This window comes from Centruroides vittatus, unplaced genomic scaffold (assembly GCF_030686945.1).
Source record: "Centruroides vittatus isolate TY-2023 unplaced genomic scaffold, ASM3068694v2 contig_484, whole genome shotgun sequence".
Classification (NCBI taxonomy): Eukaryota; Metazoa; Arthropoda; class Arachnida; order Scorpiones; family Buthidae; genus Centruroides; species Centruroides vittatus.
This window is the reverse complement of record NW_027122274.1, coordinates 2,306,526-2,324,875: the sequence shown is the minus strand read 5'-3', so window position 1 is coordinate 2,324,875 and position 18,350 is coordinate 2,306,526. Positions and strand designations below refer to the sequence as shown.

Genomic DNA, 18,350 nt, shown 5'->3' with positions numbered 1-18,350 from the left:
AGATTAATATTTATTATTATGAGTAGATAAAAAATAATGTGATGATCTTAGGCCTATTAATTTAAGAAATTCGATAGCGTTGTGGGTTAAAGAATTTTAAAAAAATTTGTTTTGGGAATTGTTTTCTTAATTTTATTATTTTCGGGAGGAACTATTGAACAATTAAAGGAATATTCCAAGAAGAAACAACCAATCAAAATGAAAATGACAGTTCGTATTTTTTTTTTTTTTCGTAAAATTGTGCAACTGAAGAATTTTTCGAAGTTTCCTTCCTAATTGTGCAAAATTCGTGCATCATTCGGCTGAATAAAATGATACAAATTTACAAATTTCATTTCTCCACTCCATTTTGATTCGCGACAGGCAAACGTCCATGCTGCACACCAACTCGGCAGTTGATATGAAACCTGTAAGAACATTACACACTTGTATTTACTACATGAGTAAATCGAGGAGGGGGGATCGAATTAAGGAAAAATTAGAATTGTTGGAAGTATAATTAGGTCAACCTATGCCCACGACGATCTCCCTCAAGTGGAATTGCTAACGGATAACGATGTGGAAGGGTCGGAAGCTTGCAGTTCCGATAGACCATTGGTGGTACCACCGGACATCTTCGCTCTCATCAACTCGGCATTTCCGCTCATCAAGGGATTGACTAGTGTAGGTGGATCCAGAAGACCCAATCCGTTCTCTCGATACCTATATACAAGATTCTTCTACTTACTTTTTGCGTATTTTTCTGTATAAAACAATGAACGATGCACCTACCAGAGGCTCTTCATTTCTTGTCGACGATTCCTCATAATCTGTTTATATTCCGATATTCTCAACTTCTTTCCGTCTACGATGCATGTTCTCTTAGGTCTTGGCCTGTATCTGTAATCGGGGTGTTTCTCCATGTGTAGTTTGCTCAAGCGCGATTGTTCTTCGTAATACGGTTGCTTTTCCGTATTGGACATGGCTTTCCATCTTGCACCTGAACGGAAAATGCTCTTTTTTAACAAATACAACAAGTGAGAGATGCTTCGCCTCCATTACTCACCTAAAATTTTGGATATGTTCGAATTATGCATATCTGGGCACGCTTTCAGGATCTTCCTCCTTTCGTCTTTCGCCCATACCATGAACGCATTCATAGGCCTTTTTATGTGCGGTTTGCCATCGCTGTCCTTTTTAGTTTGTCGAATAATTTTGGCTCCGAGAATTTTACCTGAAAATAAAAAATTTCTCTCTTGCCAAATCAATTCTGTTTGGATCTTCATTCAGTTTTACGTTGCGATAGATCAGTTCTCTAGCGGAAAATGACATTTTTGAAGATTCCGATCACCATTAAACGCTGGAAAAGGCTTCCGAAGTGCTCTAAAACTTCTTAATTTGTAAGAAAATTAAGCGAAATGAATTCTTACTTTGACAATTAATGACATTTTCACTTTTTTTCTCGCTGGTATCGATAGCATCCTTCCGCGTCGTATTCATGTAAACGGTGAAGTCGCTGCATTCGTTACCCAAGAGAGGGCGAATTGTATCTTTGTTCGGAGTTACTAGAAAAAATAAAAGATTCGACAGTTATTTTTTAAAGAAAATAATAAAAACAATAAACTCTGTTAACGATAATATTCGAACCTGAATGCCCAATAAGATCCGAGGCAGAGAAAGACGTTCTCAAATGAGTTGTTATATGGCTATAATGGGGAGAAGCAGTCATGAACTGTGACGCTACCTGCCAAACAGAATTAGTAAATTGGACAGTAATCCTAAATTAAGAATTGTAGATTAAGTCGACACTTACGGGAAGGGTGGAGGAACCGGAAACGGATTGTATCAGAGCAGTAGGGCACAAGGGTAAGGAAGGCGGTGCAGATTCGTGTCGTAGACTAGTCTGTGGAGAAGGACTGCAACTGGTACTGTAAAATGGATGATGATAGTTAGAAACGGGATGATAGGGAGCCCCAAATTTGAATTATTCGAAAATTAAATAACTATTTCGGACCCGTCAGGACGTCGGGGAGAGAAACTATGTCGGATTTCTTTCATCTACTCGATCGGAAACCGGCCCAATCGATTTTTGATGCAAAAATCCTACCCTTTTTTTTCTTATTTCCTCCTCGGCATTTTAAACTGTAAGCTTAGAGGAGAAAGATGATTTATGTGGCGTGCGGAAAGAGGAAAGGCGCCAAACTCGCTTTTTTAAAGCATAAGCATTCGATATGGTGGAAAATTTAAGAAGCCAAACCGACGAGCACGTTTAGACCTACCTGCTACAGTTGCTGCCCATCGACGCACATTTGGGTTTAGATAGATTGAGAGGGGCATCAGATTCCTGTCCGGACACCTGATTTCTGGAAACACAGTTTGAAGAAGCGTTGAGGGAGGAAGGCGACAAGGAAGTACTAGTGACAGGCAAAACGGGATGTGACATCCACGAGGTCAGAGAGATCTGGATGGAGGAAAAAAAATATATATTAAATGTAAGGAGCGGGTGGGGTGGACGGGAAGAAGGGCCGTCCCGGGATGTAGCCTAGGGCGGACGTTCCTCCCGTTTTCTTTCCAGTGGCGACACGTGCCACTAATTGGCGACTTTACCTCACGTGCGACGAATTAAAAGCTTCACCTGACGGGGCATCGGCGGCTTTCTTGCGGGCGAAAGTAGGAGGGAGCCATGAATATTTGATGCAGAATTAAGGAAGGACAGCGTTTCGTCAACAGTGCTGCCGCCTGCTTTAATAACTCTTTTTTAATGGCCGCTCTTCTTCCGCTTTAAAAGCGAAAAAAACTAGCCATAAATTAATAAGAGTAATTTCTTGGGCTGGCAGAATGGGTTCACTTTCCATCCCTACATATTAGGGTCGAGACATTATTTAATTAAAATCGATGATTTGGCAACACGCATATGAACAAATCGTGTTTGGTTTTCAAGAAAAAAAAACATTATATAAAATGACGAAAATGAATAAATAAATAAACAAAATAAAATTAACTAAAAATTTAAAATCCAAACCTTGAAAAGAAATTAAAAACCTGTCACGGGCGGGCAACGATCACGTGATCCTGAAAAAATCAAAACAGTGATTAAATCGGTGTTTTGTGCTAAACGCTATTAATTTTTAGGTATGAAGCGGATGGAACGGCAGCGATAGTAGGCCCTCGTCATCTCGCATCCGAGACTATTCCCGACTGGAATATCGTTTTACCCGCATTTACTCATTCTTTACGTCATGGACGGGGCTCCTCCCCATCTCTCCACTTCGCAGAAACCATTTTGTGCCGCTGCGAGCTATCGTGAGACTCGGATTATTGGGCGGAGGAGGGAAGAACCGGACGTCCCGACGTTGCCCGGGGTGAAAATTTCACTCGGGCCACCTAAAGAATGGAAGATGCACGTTTGACTCCAGCCACTTGTTGGCTTACGTAATTGAACGGACCAGCCAGAGGTGGGTCAAAGAGAGGAGAAAGAAGAGGCTTTTACGTATTGTACATCGTAAGGTAACGATGCAAAGTCAATTTGGCGGGATGCGTTGATCTGCAAGCGACTGAAAGGCGGGCAGGGCAGGAGATAAAAGCAAACAGGAATCAAAGGGACTCGAAATCTACAGCGGGTACAATGAGGACCAGATTTGTTGTTGCTTTTATCATCTATTGTTAGAATGCACTTCATCTGCATGAATTTTTCATGTCTTAATGCAGGCCGATTGAATAATGAACATTTATAACGTACGGTGGAATGGTGCACTCTTAATATTTCATGCTGCCTGCACCGGCTTTTGTTCCAATTCCAGTTGATGCGACATCAAAGATTGAAGTGGGAGCTACCCCACCATTCCTACGTCTCTGATTCAATTTGCCCAGTTCTGTGGCACGGAACGGAGGATGAATTGCAATTATTTCTGGCCCATCGAGGTCCTGATTTACATCTTGCTGATACAACAAAAATGGTGGAGTGTCGGCATTCTTTGAACTTACTCGTCAGTTTTTTTTTTTTTTTTTGAATCTAGCTTTCCATTTTCTCCCTCCTTTTTCCCGTCTCTCTCTTTCTCTCTCTCTCTCTCTCGCTCTCTTCTCCTTTTCTCTTTCCCGTCCCACCTGGCAGGTACAGGTAAAGAAAAAATTAGCATAAGGCACACAATGGCGCAACTCCCCCCTCTGTGGTAAATCTAATTACTAGTCGCTTTCTGTCTGTTCTTCTGCTTACCGTTGGTGGCGTATCGCCCATGGCTACTGACACGAGTTGCGATGCCAAGTTGGGAGACATCTGTCTCGAGGGCACCGTCGGGGGTAACGGGGGCGCCGATGTCGTCAGTCCGGCCACCGGGGCGGCCGCACTGGCCAGTCCACTGTCGAAAACCGGCATGAACATCAAGCCTTGAGGAGGTATGGTGGACAGGGCAGGAGATAGGGGTTTGCTGGAAGCGGCGATGTAGTGCCCATTCAGGCGATTCTGAAAATAAAAACAATTCTTCTTAATAGAGTGGCCAACGAAGCGAAAGTACCGCCGCATGGCCAATCGTAGCCGACGTAAGCCGAACGACGCCGTCAGCTATTGGACAAGGCGTAGGCTACTTCAAAGGCGAATCCCGGAAACTTTTCACTATCGACATTTGGTCCGTTGGAGAGCAGCAATTGTCGCTTTCCACCCGGCTCTCGTCGGATACGGACACTAGATGGCGCTTTCGGCTTCGTGAGGTGCGAATGACCAAACCGGAAAATTTCGAAGGGCAGAAGGAATAGCCAAAAAAGTATTTATTCCGGCGTTGGGCTTACCTGCAGCTCCTGTATTCTATGCTGCTGCTGAGCCAGTTGCTGTTGTTGTTTCTCGATCTGTTCCCGCTGCTTTCTTTGTACGTCCCGATGCTGCGCTTCTTCTTGACAACTCTAAGTAAATAAACAGAGTACAGAGTCAATACTTGCATTGGGATACAATTACTTTGGAGCAGAACGGACATTGGGCGGATTAGAGGGCACCGGCTGCGGATAAAATTCCGATCGTTAAGAAAGGCCGGGAGGCGAGGGGAGGCAGCGAGCGGCCCGCACTCCACCTGGGTTGACAATGCTGTACGCTCGACAATCGCCTTGATGTTGCCGCCGCCATTAGAAAGGCCTCTGCGCCCAGACCTGACGCAGATGACATGGAGAAGGTCCCCGTCTGCATTAGCTCGTCACGTGCGGCAGTCGCGTGGGACCACTCTCTCGTGCCGTCGACAAAGGTCCGGTGCCTCCCGGGGAGGCCGCATCGGTGCTTCTATCCTCGACAAACATCATCCTTCCTCCTCCCGACGGACGAGAAACAATTTGGCGGAAAACACGCGCAGAAAGCTTTCAGCTTTGTCTGTTGGCCCGGCGAGGCCGGACCGCAACTGCGCCGGTCCACCGCTATCTTTAATTAAGCGTCGACGACCCGGGATCGCCAATTAGGTTCAGGTACGCGCCAAAACGCCAGTAGGAGGCCCGCGGCGGGCCGGAAGAAAGCTCGAGTCGCGTTGATCCTCTGCAGCAGATAATTGAATATTTGATTGGGTTGCAGCAAGCCAATTATTCTTAAAATTCGTTTTGCTTTTTTTGCGCAAAAGGGCCGATGCGCCCGGTTTTGTTTGGCAAATGAATACTTGATGGAAATCCGGGGAACTAATACTTTCCCATCAAATATTCATCCGCCGGGGAGTAATTGGGATTGTTCCAAAAAATGTATCCGCACAAATCTTCCCATTAGCGGAGATAAACCCCCTAAAACCCCGTCCCGTAATAAAGCGGTGGTGGGCGTAATGACTGGCCATCATTGTGCGTCACACCCCACCTGTTTACGACTGGAACAATGTGCTAAAAGTGCAGCCACACGTCACGGCCGTAATGTGCGGCGGGCGGCATTTTAATAACCCTTTCGACGTCATAACTGATTAGGACGCGCTACGTAACGTCTTCGGCTAACCCCACGCGTGTCGTAACCCGCGTAGCGCGACGTCATAGTTGTCCCCCGGTGGACTGTCGAATGACAAACCGCTGGCCGGCCCACAATGCATCATATAATACGGAAAAGAAATGGGCCGAAACTAATTGGAGACGAGGCGCTGGTACATTGTAATGATAGTCGTAACACGTCATAAAGCCCAACGCCGGCCGAAGCCGCATTGATCTTCATTACAGGTGCGACTGTCACCGGCGGCGCTTCCGTCCCGGATTATCTCCACCTTCGGGGGGTTACGGACCAAGTAATGGCCCGAGACCGCTCTCACTCATGCGCCATTGTCGCGTTTCGGGTGCCGCTTCCTACTGCGCCCCGAGTCAACTTCGCTCGTCCCAACATCTGTACAGGTGCCGAGCAAAGGCAATGCATTCTAAATTTGCGGGTGCCGCTTCCCAAAGTGTTTTACTAGTGTATATATCTCCTGTTAACGTCATTACGAAGAGTGACGTGGTGCTCGAAACCCTAATCCCTACTTTAGTCCAAAAAAATTATAATATAATTATCTCTCTAGTGTAGAAATTCCCGAAATGGGGAACATAATTTAAAAATTTAAATTTTTTGCCTAGAAATAGATTCATAAATCCATCAAACAAGAATAAATTTCGGTAACTCCAGCGCTAAATAGCAAAACTGTGGGGATCAATTTAAATTTAGCGCGTGATTAAGACTTCATTGTTACGAGTGACGCCGTTTTGGGGGGAGATGTTTTAAGTGATGTTAACAAGAATCGAAGGTCCGGCCGGTCGGATGGCCATTCGCGCCAAAAAATCTTCTTTTCGGTTTTAATTACCCCGGTGGGACTCGGTAAACAATAAAGAGAATGGCGCAGTGGAGCGAGACAAACTGGAAAAACAAATTGGAGGTAAAAAAGATTGGGAAATGAGGAGAAACAAAGGCAAATTGTTTTTTCATGCAAATGCGAAGGGTTTGAGAAATTAATGAAAAGAATGGCAAGCTCCCTTTTATTATGCTAATGGCCCTGCTGTCATTGGCTGCCTCTTTTTCTCCCAGGACATCTTCCAGCAAAAATTTTCCGACAATCACTTTTTGTTTTTTTTCCGCCTCCGCTCAAAGGCTACTTTTTGCCCCCTTTCATAAATCAAGATCCGTTCCCTCTTCCGTTTCCCTTTCCTCTCTTTTCGTCTGTAATACGGGAACGGGACCAGGCACCACGTCCAACTAGAGATGCTTCGTCGAGATGCCCCAGGCCTTAACAATCTCGGATCACAATCTCGTATTTGGGACCACTGTTGAATGGGGAAGACAGGTTGAAAAGTCGGCAGTGACATAGAGTAACAAATAACTGTCGACATTGGAAGAGGGGAAAAACAGTTCAAAAAACTAGGATTTCGGGGTTAGTCTTGCCTATATATTCTTGTGATTAAAATATGCTTTGAATTTCTGATGAACAAAATGTGTTGTAAAGAAGATGCAAAATGTTTACACGCTTTAAACTTCGTACAGAATAGTAAAAAAAAACAAAGAAAAACGTTAAATAGAAACTTTCTGGTTGGATTAAATTTGTGGATTCGTTTAGAAAGTGACAAGTAAAACGGCAATCGGCCGATAAACGAGAGCCAGTATCTGACACGAAATCGTCTTCACGTGTTAAAAGTAGAACTACCGGTCAGCGAATACGATCTTACGCCACTCGGTTCTCCTTTGATAAAAATATCGACTGTCACCGGGAAACCGGGGACAAAAACACGGACCGGATTCACTTTTGGGATTTTTATCTACAGAAAACTCGTTCTTCCGAAAGAAGAAACAATTCGGCTGTCACCAAATTGATATATCGAAAGATCGATCTCCCCGATCCCGGGCCGAAGAAAAATCTTTTGTCCACCATAAATAAGTCATCATTCATTCAGCCATTACCATCGCATTTCGGTTCTAAATATTTATCGAACTGGCCGGGTTATTCTTTCGTGCAAACAAAACCTCGTCTCGGTTTTTTTTTGGTGATACTAGAGGAGTATCTTTCGAAAAGAACCCCCTTCGAAAGCTCGGAACACTCGCAAATTACGTCATGTAAATTTTTTTTTATCCTGTTAAACTCTACGTTTAAGTATCGAATATGCAAAAGATTGGCCTAAACCCAAATAACGAAATGATTACATTTAATTTAAATTCTAAATTGAATCAGATTCCAAACGTTGGTCTAACTTTATTTGCACTGACCAAATACCGATACCGTCTCGACTGAGCTAATCGCATCTCATAACGTGCCCAATCGCGAGGAAGATGTCAACGGTATCCCATTAAGCAGGCCTACTGAATAAACACGAGAAACGAAATTTGGACGCTACTTCCTTCGGCACGAGCCAACAAAATATTTACATTCTTTGAAAACAAACTAGAAAAAGAAAATCGCTCGTTTTAAACAGTAGAAAGTCCAACGAGCAATTTAGGAGCCTCACCTGAGATTGTTGCCTTTGCTGGAAGAGCAATTGTTCCCTCAATTGTTGCAACTGATTGATCATCTCCGTCAGCCGCTTTTCCTTCTCTCGGAGGCTATCTCCGGCCAGAGCCGTCCGGAAAGGCTCGCTATCTAATAGCATCAGGGGGTGAATGTGGTTCATTTGATTTCCTTCGTTTCCGGGCGCACTAGCCGAAGATAAAACTTGGCTACAAAAACGAAAAATTTATAAGTCGAGTATCGAAAACTTAGGCCAACGAAACAGAAAACAAAAGAATAATGTAGTTATATAAGATTCCCGGTAGTTAATCTGTAAGCATTGCAAAGTATCGATACTAAGATAATCTACAAATAACTCTTTTCAAATATCTGAAGTATCCCTCTTCTGCCAAGAGGGCAGGTCACGCTCTTCAACCGAAAACAAACACGAAATTGTTTATTTTATCACTTTTACATTCATTGTATCAGTTTAAAACAACAGAAGATGACCAAATTGACATACATACTTTTAAAAGATTTCATTTTCGCTTTCGAAAATCAAGATTGCCGCTTTTGTAGTTGAGCGTGTGCCTCGGATACAGTTTAAGAATGCGAAACGATCATAAAAAAAATAGCAATTTAAAATATTGTAAACGAAGAAGAAATTAAAAAAGAAGTGGGGGACTTACCAGTGTTGATCGGCACTCTCCTGAACGGCCGTGCCATTGTTGAATTTGGAAGTGAGGCGCTTAAGGACATCATCCATGGAACGCTTGCCAGCCCGGATTTCTTGGCGAGGATGGAGGGGATCGGTCGTCAAATTGTGACAACTGTCGGTATCGTATTCGGAATCAGTGGGCAATTCTGGAGGGGGTTTGCTACCACTGTCGGTGGACTCCGCGTCGCATTCCGTCAACAGGTCGTCTTCCTGCAGGAAAGTCTTACTGTCGTCTTCGCTGCTGTCGAATTGAATCTCTAAAGGACCATTCTTCAGTTCGTCGGTCGACAGTTTGGAAGGAGGACTTTTGCGTTTGGAAGACATCCTTCTGATAACACAAGCCAAGATATAAAATTAGATCATTACCCGTTTGATCGACGAAAAAAACGAATTAGAAAATATTTTAATAATCATCTTTTTATTAATTTAAGTGGTGTTGGTGACATTGCGAATCTGGTCGTCGATTAAAGTCGACCCGGACAGGCAAACGACAAGCAGTAACTAGATTCGGTAGCGACTAAGACAGGTGATGTAAAGGTGCGACGGCCGCTGCACCTTTTCGATGGGCATACTAATGGCGGGCCACGAAGAGAGTCGGGCCGAGTTAGGTGTCTAGGGTCGAAACGATGTCCAACCGAATACAAACTGGACGGCCATTAGCCGGAGCTGGCAAAAATAACGTGTTGGGATGAAAGAAAGATACGACCGTGCAACGTCCGGAATGCCAATAGCGAAACAAATTGGAGGAGTCAAGCGGCCGGACGTGGAAATGAAAATTTCATACAAAAGAGACGCTTTCTTGCCGCGTCCGCGCGGGTTATTTTCCAGGAGGTGGCGCTGGAGCCAAGTGCACGGCAATTAGTCACTAGGGTGGGGCGGTGCAGTTGTTGACTGCACAGCTCACCTGTCATTTCCGCATCATTAGCAACATTACGAAGCCTGTTTTCGCTTGATGCATTAGGACGCAGGAGGAGAGGAAATAGTTTTATTAAACTAGCACACCACCACCACCTAATGCGTCCACTCGCCCGCTTTCCTTCCCTACATTGTAAGCTAGAGGCGGTAGCGGCGCCCGTTCTGCTTATTGTTTTTTATTTTAATTAAGTAGTAGTCGCACACCCGACGTACCCGTATCGCTTGGACCATCTAAGTTTTGGTCATTGTATAAACAGGAAGAGCCTTCCCGATTACAAACTGTGGCCATTTATATTAGTCAACCCACGATAGCACTGCTGTGGATTCTTTCGGTTGCTCTAAAAATTAGCAATTAAACTACATCCAATATTAGGTAGCATCTAAATTAGAATCGCTTCATAAACACTCTCCCTCTTTTGATCGATTCTAGTCGTGTAAAACGAAGTTTTGAACATAGAAAATCTCACTTCGGCAATCTAAGAAGTGAGGAATGTTTACATTTCTAAGGTTTTAACGTAGGAACTTCCATTATTATTCTAATTTACGCAGCCCTCCGCATTCTCTAACCTGAGGTTCAATGCTGGAAGAACGATAGAGGACAGTTGACCTCACCTACCTGTTGCCTTCCCTTGACAGATTCGAGCCAATGGCGCTTTAAACTGAGGAAAAGTGTAAAAAGGATAGTAGGCCCGCTGTCTGAATTAGATTAATGATGTAATAAACGACTTTTACGCCACTGAAAGAGTTAAGTGGGGTTTTATTAATGACGCAGAGGTAAAGGTAATTGCGAGATGTTTGACGGTGGTTGGCCTGCTACGAAAAACTTTGACTAATTAATTTTATTTAATAATATTTTGAAGAGTCAAGGGCGTTCTTTTACCGGGGTACTCGGCGGTTCGTCCTGGCATACATCCCGCTCCTAACCTAATTAGGCCCGAACTGGCGTAGTATCGAAGGGAATGTATATCATCGCTTCGAATCGAGGAGGGTGAAGAACACTCGTTTAAAGCGGGACTGCGATCGATGGGCCGCTTCTTGTGTACACCGCAATTTCTAAAATAAATATTAACACAAATTTCAGAAAAGGAAAGGGCCTCCCGCCCACTTAAACCAAGGAGAGGAAAATTTAGATCGTGGATTCTTCCTGCTCCATCTCTTTAAATAGTTTCTCTTCCTTCATCGTTTCCGAAACTCTTCAACGCCGAAAGGGGTAGAATTAGAATTAATACATTTCTTTGTTTCCCATATTTTGCTAAATTCATACGAGTTCCGTCTTAGGAAAGCCAAGAACGAGACAGACTTCGGCTCTTAGACAGAGAACTCGAAATTTTCCAAGATGCATTCCCAATCGGGTGGGTCACAAACAGTGAAAAACGTTCGGCTCTCGGCCGACTGTCGAGATTCGTAATGCACTTTTTTTGAATTTTTATTATTTCGGAAGCACTTAAGGAAGTGGCGCTGTTGGGGGAAGGTGTGTCGTTGGTAGTTGCTTGGCAACGTCACGTGCCCGGTGACGAGAACGAAACGAGAAGTAAAATTGGATTAGCGGGATTGTGATTGGACGACATAAAGCGTCCCTCGCTTTCATTAAAAGGCTCCCTCTCGCAATCTACGGCTTAAATGTGGCCAGTGGTGACGTAAAGGGGCTTCACAGTTAATTAACATTAGATCTTCACTTAATTGCAGTTTTTACGGGTTGTGCTCCTCCCCTCGATCCGGGCCTATAGATAATCTCGACAAGAGAACAACCCTTTTTATCGTAACTCAAATGCTGTAGGCTAAAATTCAGTTCTTAAGCAGTTGCAAAAGTTTGAGAGATTCAGTCATTTCCACTAAAGATATTAGGCCAAATCCTAAATACTAAAACAGAAATTTCTCTTCGTATTAAGTAAAATTTCTCTATTTAAAAAAGAAGGAATGGTAAAATAAGGCAACGCAATATGTGGGTGATCTGCCAAGGGGAATGCCTCTAGGGGGGACTTTCTTTGAGAAACTAGGGGAACTAATACTTAAATTGGCTTTAGGGGTTCTATTTAAGTATAGACACATGAAAAAAATCGCGATAACTCCACGCGGCTCGCCCTTTGGTCAGATGCGAACCGATGACCAACTACAAGTGTTCAGTGGTGTTATTGGTACCACTTGGCCATTGGTGGACCCTGTTTAATAGGAAATATTAATTTTTATAACAGATAGTGGCCTTCTGAGGTTTAAAGATAATTTTATATGAAAGGGGTGATCAAAATAAAGTGTGTTTTTGTAGAGTCCAATTGCAGGTCTCGAGCAATAATCATCGGAAACGAGGAAAAGCATTTAAGTCTCAGCCTACAAGTGGAAAAACTCAATAAATTAATGTGTATGCATGCATCTATGCACATATAAAGATATGTATAGCTTGTATAGCCTTATCATTAGAATTAAAATAAAAGTTATTGGCTGTAGAGCGGATAATATTGGAAGAAATGAAATATGTACAGTACATTAAGGATATTCAATCAAAAACTAATTTTATTATTTTGATTGTATCCTGTATCAAAAGAAATCATTGGCAATTTCTCAAGAATTGCCATCGCTAATTAGAGATTACTTGTTAAGTAGAAAAATTACGGTAAAGGATTAAAACCGAAGAAGAAGAAAGGATTTATAAGTTTGTAGAAGAGGCACTTTTCGCAGAAGTAGAAAATCGAGTGAAAGGGGAAGGATTCTTAAGCCGAGGTCCCGGTTTTTCCGCGCGCGTCCATCCATCTGAGAGAAGTAATTTGAGAGTGGCAACTGATTAATGTCACTGGCGTGCAGCAACAGATGGACGGAGCAATGGAGTAAAAAAGATTAATGGATTGTGCACAACGATGTTTCTAATCACACTTGTTTGTCTCCCACCCTCCGTCATTTCGTCACACGCCTCGCCTAACTGCTTAATTAACCCTCAGAGGGTAAAAGAGCCGTTTTTTAAATACGGGGATCAATTATTCAAACGCCAACATCGATGCAGAAGCTAATGTCTTTCGTGTTTAACTACTCCGAATTAAAATTCAGAACATCAATTATTCAATCCAATAATTATTTCGATACTCTTCGGCTCTTTTCTAGTGCCAACCAAATTGACCTTTTTCTCTTACGAAAGAAAACTTCCAGTCATCTGCCGCTTCTTATTCTCTAACTTTCTAAAATTCTTCGTTGGTAATGATCCCACTTTAACCTTCGTTCCGTTCTCTACGAATATTCTAAAGGAGGCGTGAAGTAATCTTTAGAATACCCACGATCTTCTCAAGTAAAATAAATTTTTCTCTTCCATCTTCCGATTCTTAAAGCTTCGATTTTTAGGGATTGCTTCGAATTTGTCTTGATCCGAATCCTGTTAGAAAAAGTTATTCGTCCGACCAAAAATTCGGACCTTAATAACCTGATCAATGCAGAAATTAAATAATTGAAAAGGGGATAGCCGGAGGCAAAGATGCGGTTTCGTTTTTGGAAGGAATGACACAGAACAGTGACGATTTTCTCTTACTTACAAATCCATTTCCTGCTCGATACAATGTGGCGGGGGAAGAGCCCATTGTGTGCGGCCAGCGTCAATGTCCCATCCACTCCTAATGGACCCTGGAGGCGATCTGCACTCAAAGCAAACTGCATGCAACTTTCATGGGAGCTAGCTCAAAACTTAACGGTGTCGTCGTCCATTGAACCACAACACTGACGACCGGAATTTGTCTCATCGTGACTCACGTCAGATAAATTAATGATGAGCCTCTTCCCCGGTTCTTAAGAAGAAAAACAACGCTCCGGTTTTGATAATCGGACCCCGTACATCGACTCGCTAACATGGTGGAATGTACCTGGATTTTTCTAGCTTTACTTCTTTTAAATATTAAATTACCTACACGAGAGTTGAACGTCTCTTAAAGGGTTCCAATTTTGAAATATCGACAGATCGTCCGAAAGACAGAAAGAATTTTGTCAATTATCTTCCTTTTCTCTTCTCTTGTTGAAAAGAGGAAGAAGAGAGAATTCTGATTGATGAAGAATAAAAGGAAGTGGAAAGAGCCGCTATGTACCAAAGGGCCTGGAAGATTCTTGCGCCAGCCACCAGTTTTGTGTGCGCGCGGCGGCATTGACAGAACCAAGACATCACAATGGATTGTGTCAGAAGAGGAGGTGAAAAACAGCGTGGTCGATGGAAGACGTGTCGTCTCCTATTATAGATAGTCAATCAGCCATAGATGGCAATGAGAAGTCCATTACATTCGACGCTGCCGGCGACCAGATCTGACACAAACGTCCGTCATGCTGTACAAACAATCAAAGACAAACACTTCATTCATCGCTGCAGTAATACTCCTACCAAACTTATCGTTTCCACAAGTGTTTCGACGCTTTGATCTCACCGATGCGGCAACTCTGATCTCTGAATGACGACTCCGAATATAAGAGACAAAAAAGCCATTCTCTCGCTTGCGGAGTCGTTTTTAACCCCTTGGTTTCTCTAAACAGTCGCTTCTGTGTGTTACGGGGTCAACTTCCAACACGGGCTCACCTTTATTTACGAAAATGTAAAGAATAAGCTTTTGGTTCCACGCCTTCTGAAAACAAATAAAGATTTTTTCTGCATTACTGAGTGAAAATTTTTCAATGTAGATCGTCTGTAGTTCGCTCCACAACAGAGGTAAGTCGGAAGCCCTTAGGTAGCACGAAATGCCGTTTAATACCGGGAAGCGCTCAAGTTTTATTAAATATAGATTTGCCGCGTTGGGTCCCCAACGAGGGGCTACAAGCGCTAGAAAAACACGTGGGTGATTGCGGCTTGTTCCCAATATCGACCAGCATTTCCGCAAGAACCCGACCAGAGGTGCCGAAAACGTCGTCTATCGATGACTTTATTGGCAGGCAAATGCTATTGTCGAAAGAATAATACACGGACGATCCTGTGGTCTTTTCTTAATCAGATTATCATAATCTGTTTAGGGTTAATTACAGTAATTTTACCAAATTGTTTTGGTCGGAGCTTTCACCGCAAGCTGCCGTTTTATCAAAGTGTTTCCGGTCTCGTCTGTAAATCGTTAATTTATTTTTTCAATATTTGAAATTTTTACTATCGAAGAATTTTTTAATCATTTTCGACGCGGTATTTGAAATTTTAAATATTCGAAAAGTACTAAGTCGATGTGTCCCTAGACACGAATTCTTGTATATAACGGCATGACGTCATTAGCGGATCGAACGGTATTTATCCTTTAGCAAACCGTAACTGATTAGAAGCCGTGTAAAGACTGGAGAAAGTTTAGCGCCGATGGGTCAATTGATCGCAGAGATAACCCTTTTCGGACAGTGACCGGATACGGTGACCGTTGATTACGTCACATCCGATCGGCGGCTCCGCCCGCGCCATCGGAACCGCGACCCGTTACTTATTAAACGTGTCCAGTTCATTAATAAGGGAAGCAAAGGCTTACTTACATCTCTATTAGCATGGAGGAGTCGGAGGAACTCTGCGAACCGAGTGGGACGCCTCTCTACTGTCTGACGGGACGACGTGTCTGACATTCGGGCGACAATAGCGCGTGGCGTCCAATGCCAAGTAGCGACGAGAGCAGCCGACCAATCGGGGCGACCAACCAGGAAGGTTGAAACAAGGAGTCGACCAATCGAAGCGCGGCGAATTGTTTGTGTGCGCAACAATGGGCGGCCGGCAATTGTTAGAGTCGGAGGTGTCCGTGTTGGATGAAATTTTCCAGCGATGTAACGCTTCCGTCTCGTCAGAAATCGGGACAAGGACTCGACAACAAGAGGGAAACGTCACGTGGACTACAATTAAACAAACACACATTTAAACATTTCCTCATTGTTTCTTCCCTAAGACGTAGCACAGAACACGACCAACAGCCGCGAGAAAAGAATCGTTTAAACGTTTTTAATGCTACTTTTTTAAATGGGATCTAATTAAACCTCTCTTACATCTATAAAAATTTAAGGAAAAGGTCGTTTAATCGTTTCTACCTTGTTTATTTTCCTACTAAAACAACACAAGGTGTAAGTAACGGGTTTAGAAACTCGGAAATAAGAGCTAAGTATCCGAAGGATCAGAAATATGACAAGAAATGAAGTTATTTCCGGATCCCTGAAAGTATCGAGGTATTTTGGATGAAGACAATAGCTTGAAAGGATAAAATTACCCCTCTGTAATAACGAAAATTAGTATAATACACGTAAGAACGGATGGTTTTAAGCAAGCTTAGGCCTAATTATCATCAGTTATAAGGAGTACGACAAACAGAATTAAATTTAAATTATTTCATTCTGCAGTAATAAGTTTTAAGATAACTTTAAGAACTTTAAGCCCTATATAAATTACCAAATTGCTTGCTTAAGCTTACATCTGGCGAGTCGATTATGATTCATTTGCATAATCGAACGCATCCCCTTGCCTACTAAAATAGGCGTAGAAAAAGGGTAATTAATAGTGTTCGAGTCGTGTATATTGTTTTATTTTCTTAATATTTTTGATAATTAATCTAAGCGTAATTAAAATTAACTTATAAAATATTTGGATTTTTAAAATTTTTATATTTAAATGGAATGCGAATAAGAGAATGGGAGTATAATAATGAAAGGATGATTTGCCTTCGGATGGTCTTAGAGAACGAATGGGAAAAACTCAGAATAAGAAATAAGAGGTAAGAAGTTTACAGAGAGAGGATGTTGCCAGGGTTAAAAGTGGCAGGCAGCGTCTAGGCGATAAATTTCGTAACTCATAATTACGGCGGAGGAGGAAGTAGCCGCTAACAAACACACCTATGGAATGGATTTGGAACGAGCCAGTTGTGCCTATCCGGCTTTCTTCCGCTCTTTTTCGATGGTGGAAGTGGCCGAATCGCAGATTTATCGACGGCTGTAACAGGAAAATAATACTAAAGCGGAGTATATGCAAAATCTTTTTCTGTTTTTCTCGAAAGTCGGAACCAATCAGGATGGCAGAATACTTTGAGAAAAGTAAAATATTTCATAAAGATGCTAAGTGCTCGGAGTTTAGGAGACACGGAACCCAACATCAATACGGAAGCGATGCAAATAGTGGATTTTTCAGAACGATATACGATTGAAAGTTGGCATTTTTTAGTGGAAGTGCAGGAGCGGAGAGATGGATGCTTCCTCTCCTCCACTCGCCTCGCCCGTTACCAGTTCCGTTGTCATCGTTTCTATTTAAATAAGGACAATGGCTGACCATTGGGGAGTGATTTTTCCACTTTCCATCTTGTTATTAGTCATAATCGGAGCGAGTAAAAGTGGAGGGGAGATGATGCGGTGGGCGTTGGCGCCGATCCCAATTGTGTGGCGGCCCTTCTGGCCAGATCGATGGCAACTTCGGTAATTAATTCCGTCCCTTTTCTTCACCTGTTCCCGAGCCTCTCGGCATCGTTCTACTCCGGATCTTATAGAGGAAGTCACGAAACGACACTCGACATTCTCTAGAATACAAATTCTTCCAGTTTTTTTTTTTTTTTTTTTTTTTGGTGATTGTTTCCGACGATATATAATTTGAATAAAGATCTGTATCAGTCTGGATGTTTTATAACGTTAGTTAAAATGCGGTAAGATACGCAACCTTTCTAAAAACACAAAAATGAAGATGGGAAGCGGCCACTCGTAAAGTTATCGCAGGAAAGAGAAACTTGGCCAATTAAAACAGGGAAAAGAAATCTTTACTTTCGACCATATCCGCCATCGATTGAGGTAATTCAAACAACGACTCAATGTTTTATCCATTGACCAGTTTATCTCGGCAAATAATTAGCGTTGCTTGTGGTCGTCGAGAGGTCCTAGGCTGCTTCAAGTATCGCTAACTAGCTGCTGAAGTAGAGGACAGAGAAAAATGTAGCTCCTTCAGAGTCCGATGCGTGCACTAAACAAAGCAAAACGTCGTTGCCACTACAATTCAAACCGACTCGTTGCCTGGATAATACCGGGTCCAACTACATTGTGCTGATAAAGAAACCAATTTCAATTCGAATTAGTTGCGATTTTTGCTTCTCTTCCATCTTTAAACGCTATTTTTGAAAATTTTACCATTACTGCTATCAGTTTATTCTCTGTCTTATGCTACTGAGAATTCCTACACATCAAACATTGTTTTAAAAAAATATTTAATAGGGTGTTTTTAGAAAAAATGTAAAATTTCCAATCATTTTAGTTTGAAAGATATGCTTGCATGCTTGTATTTGAGATGAATAATTATAAGTCTAAACAGTTTTAAGAAATGTGTAAAACTTCTTAAAGTGAATTTTCTTCAACCCTACTTCATATGTGTAAATATATTGGATAAATTGCATTTATGAAATTATCATCTCTAATCGAACATTAATTAA

The 18,350-nt window shown here is 42.4% G+C and overlaps 1 protein-coding gene across 5 annotated transcripts; it reads right to left on the bottom strand.

Moving 5' to 3' along the window:
• Positions 1–116: 116 nt before the first annotated feature.
• LOC136978017 (transcription factor Sox-6-like) lies at positions 117–15,709 on the bottom strand. Of its 5 annotated transcripts, none has more exons than XM_067273657.1 (13): positions 15,445–15,709; positions 9,047–9,400; positions 8,380–8,587; positions 4,762–4,872; positions 4,193–4,438; positions 2,259–2,440; positions 1,793–1,907; positions 1,627–1,723; positions 1,410–1,544; positions 1,046–1,213; positions 772–979; positions 510–702; positions 117–407 (listed from the first exon to the last, which is right to left on the bottom strand). In XM_067273657.1, exons 1-12 carry the CDS (start codon positions 15,456–15,458, stop codon positions 531–533), a joined length of 2,010 nt encoding a protein of 669 aa, XP_067129758.1. In that variant the 5' UTR covers positions 15,459–15,709; the 3' UTR covers positions 117–407; positions 510–530. The 5 variants fall into 5 exon arrangements, 4 of the variants coding, with proteins under 4 accessions (XP_067129758.1, XP_067129757.1, XP_067129756.1 ...); XM_067273656.1 differs by having other exon boundaries at positions 9,047–9,403; positions 15,445–15,708; XM_067273655.1 differs by lacking the exon at positions 15,445–15,709 and adding an exon at positions 13,499–13,792 and having other exon boundaries at positions 9,047–9,403.
• Between the last annotated feature and the right edge of the window lie 2,641 nt (positions 15,710–18,350).

Bases quoted from the DNA above. Each gene is read 5' to 3' on its own strand.
- LOC136978017 (XM_067273655.1), bottom strand. From the start codon at position 13,623: ATGCAGTTTGCTTTGAGTGCAGATCGCCTCCAGGGTCCATTAGGAGTG. The intron at 2,441-4,192 runs GTAAGCAGAAGA...TCCTCCATCCAG, and splicing joins TGGGCGATACGCCACCAACG to ATCTCTCTGACCTCGTGGAT. The intron at 703-771 runs GTAGGTGCATCG...TCTTGTATATAG, and splicing joins CAAGAAATGAAGAGCCTCTG to GTATCGAGAGAACGGATTGG.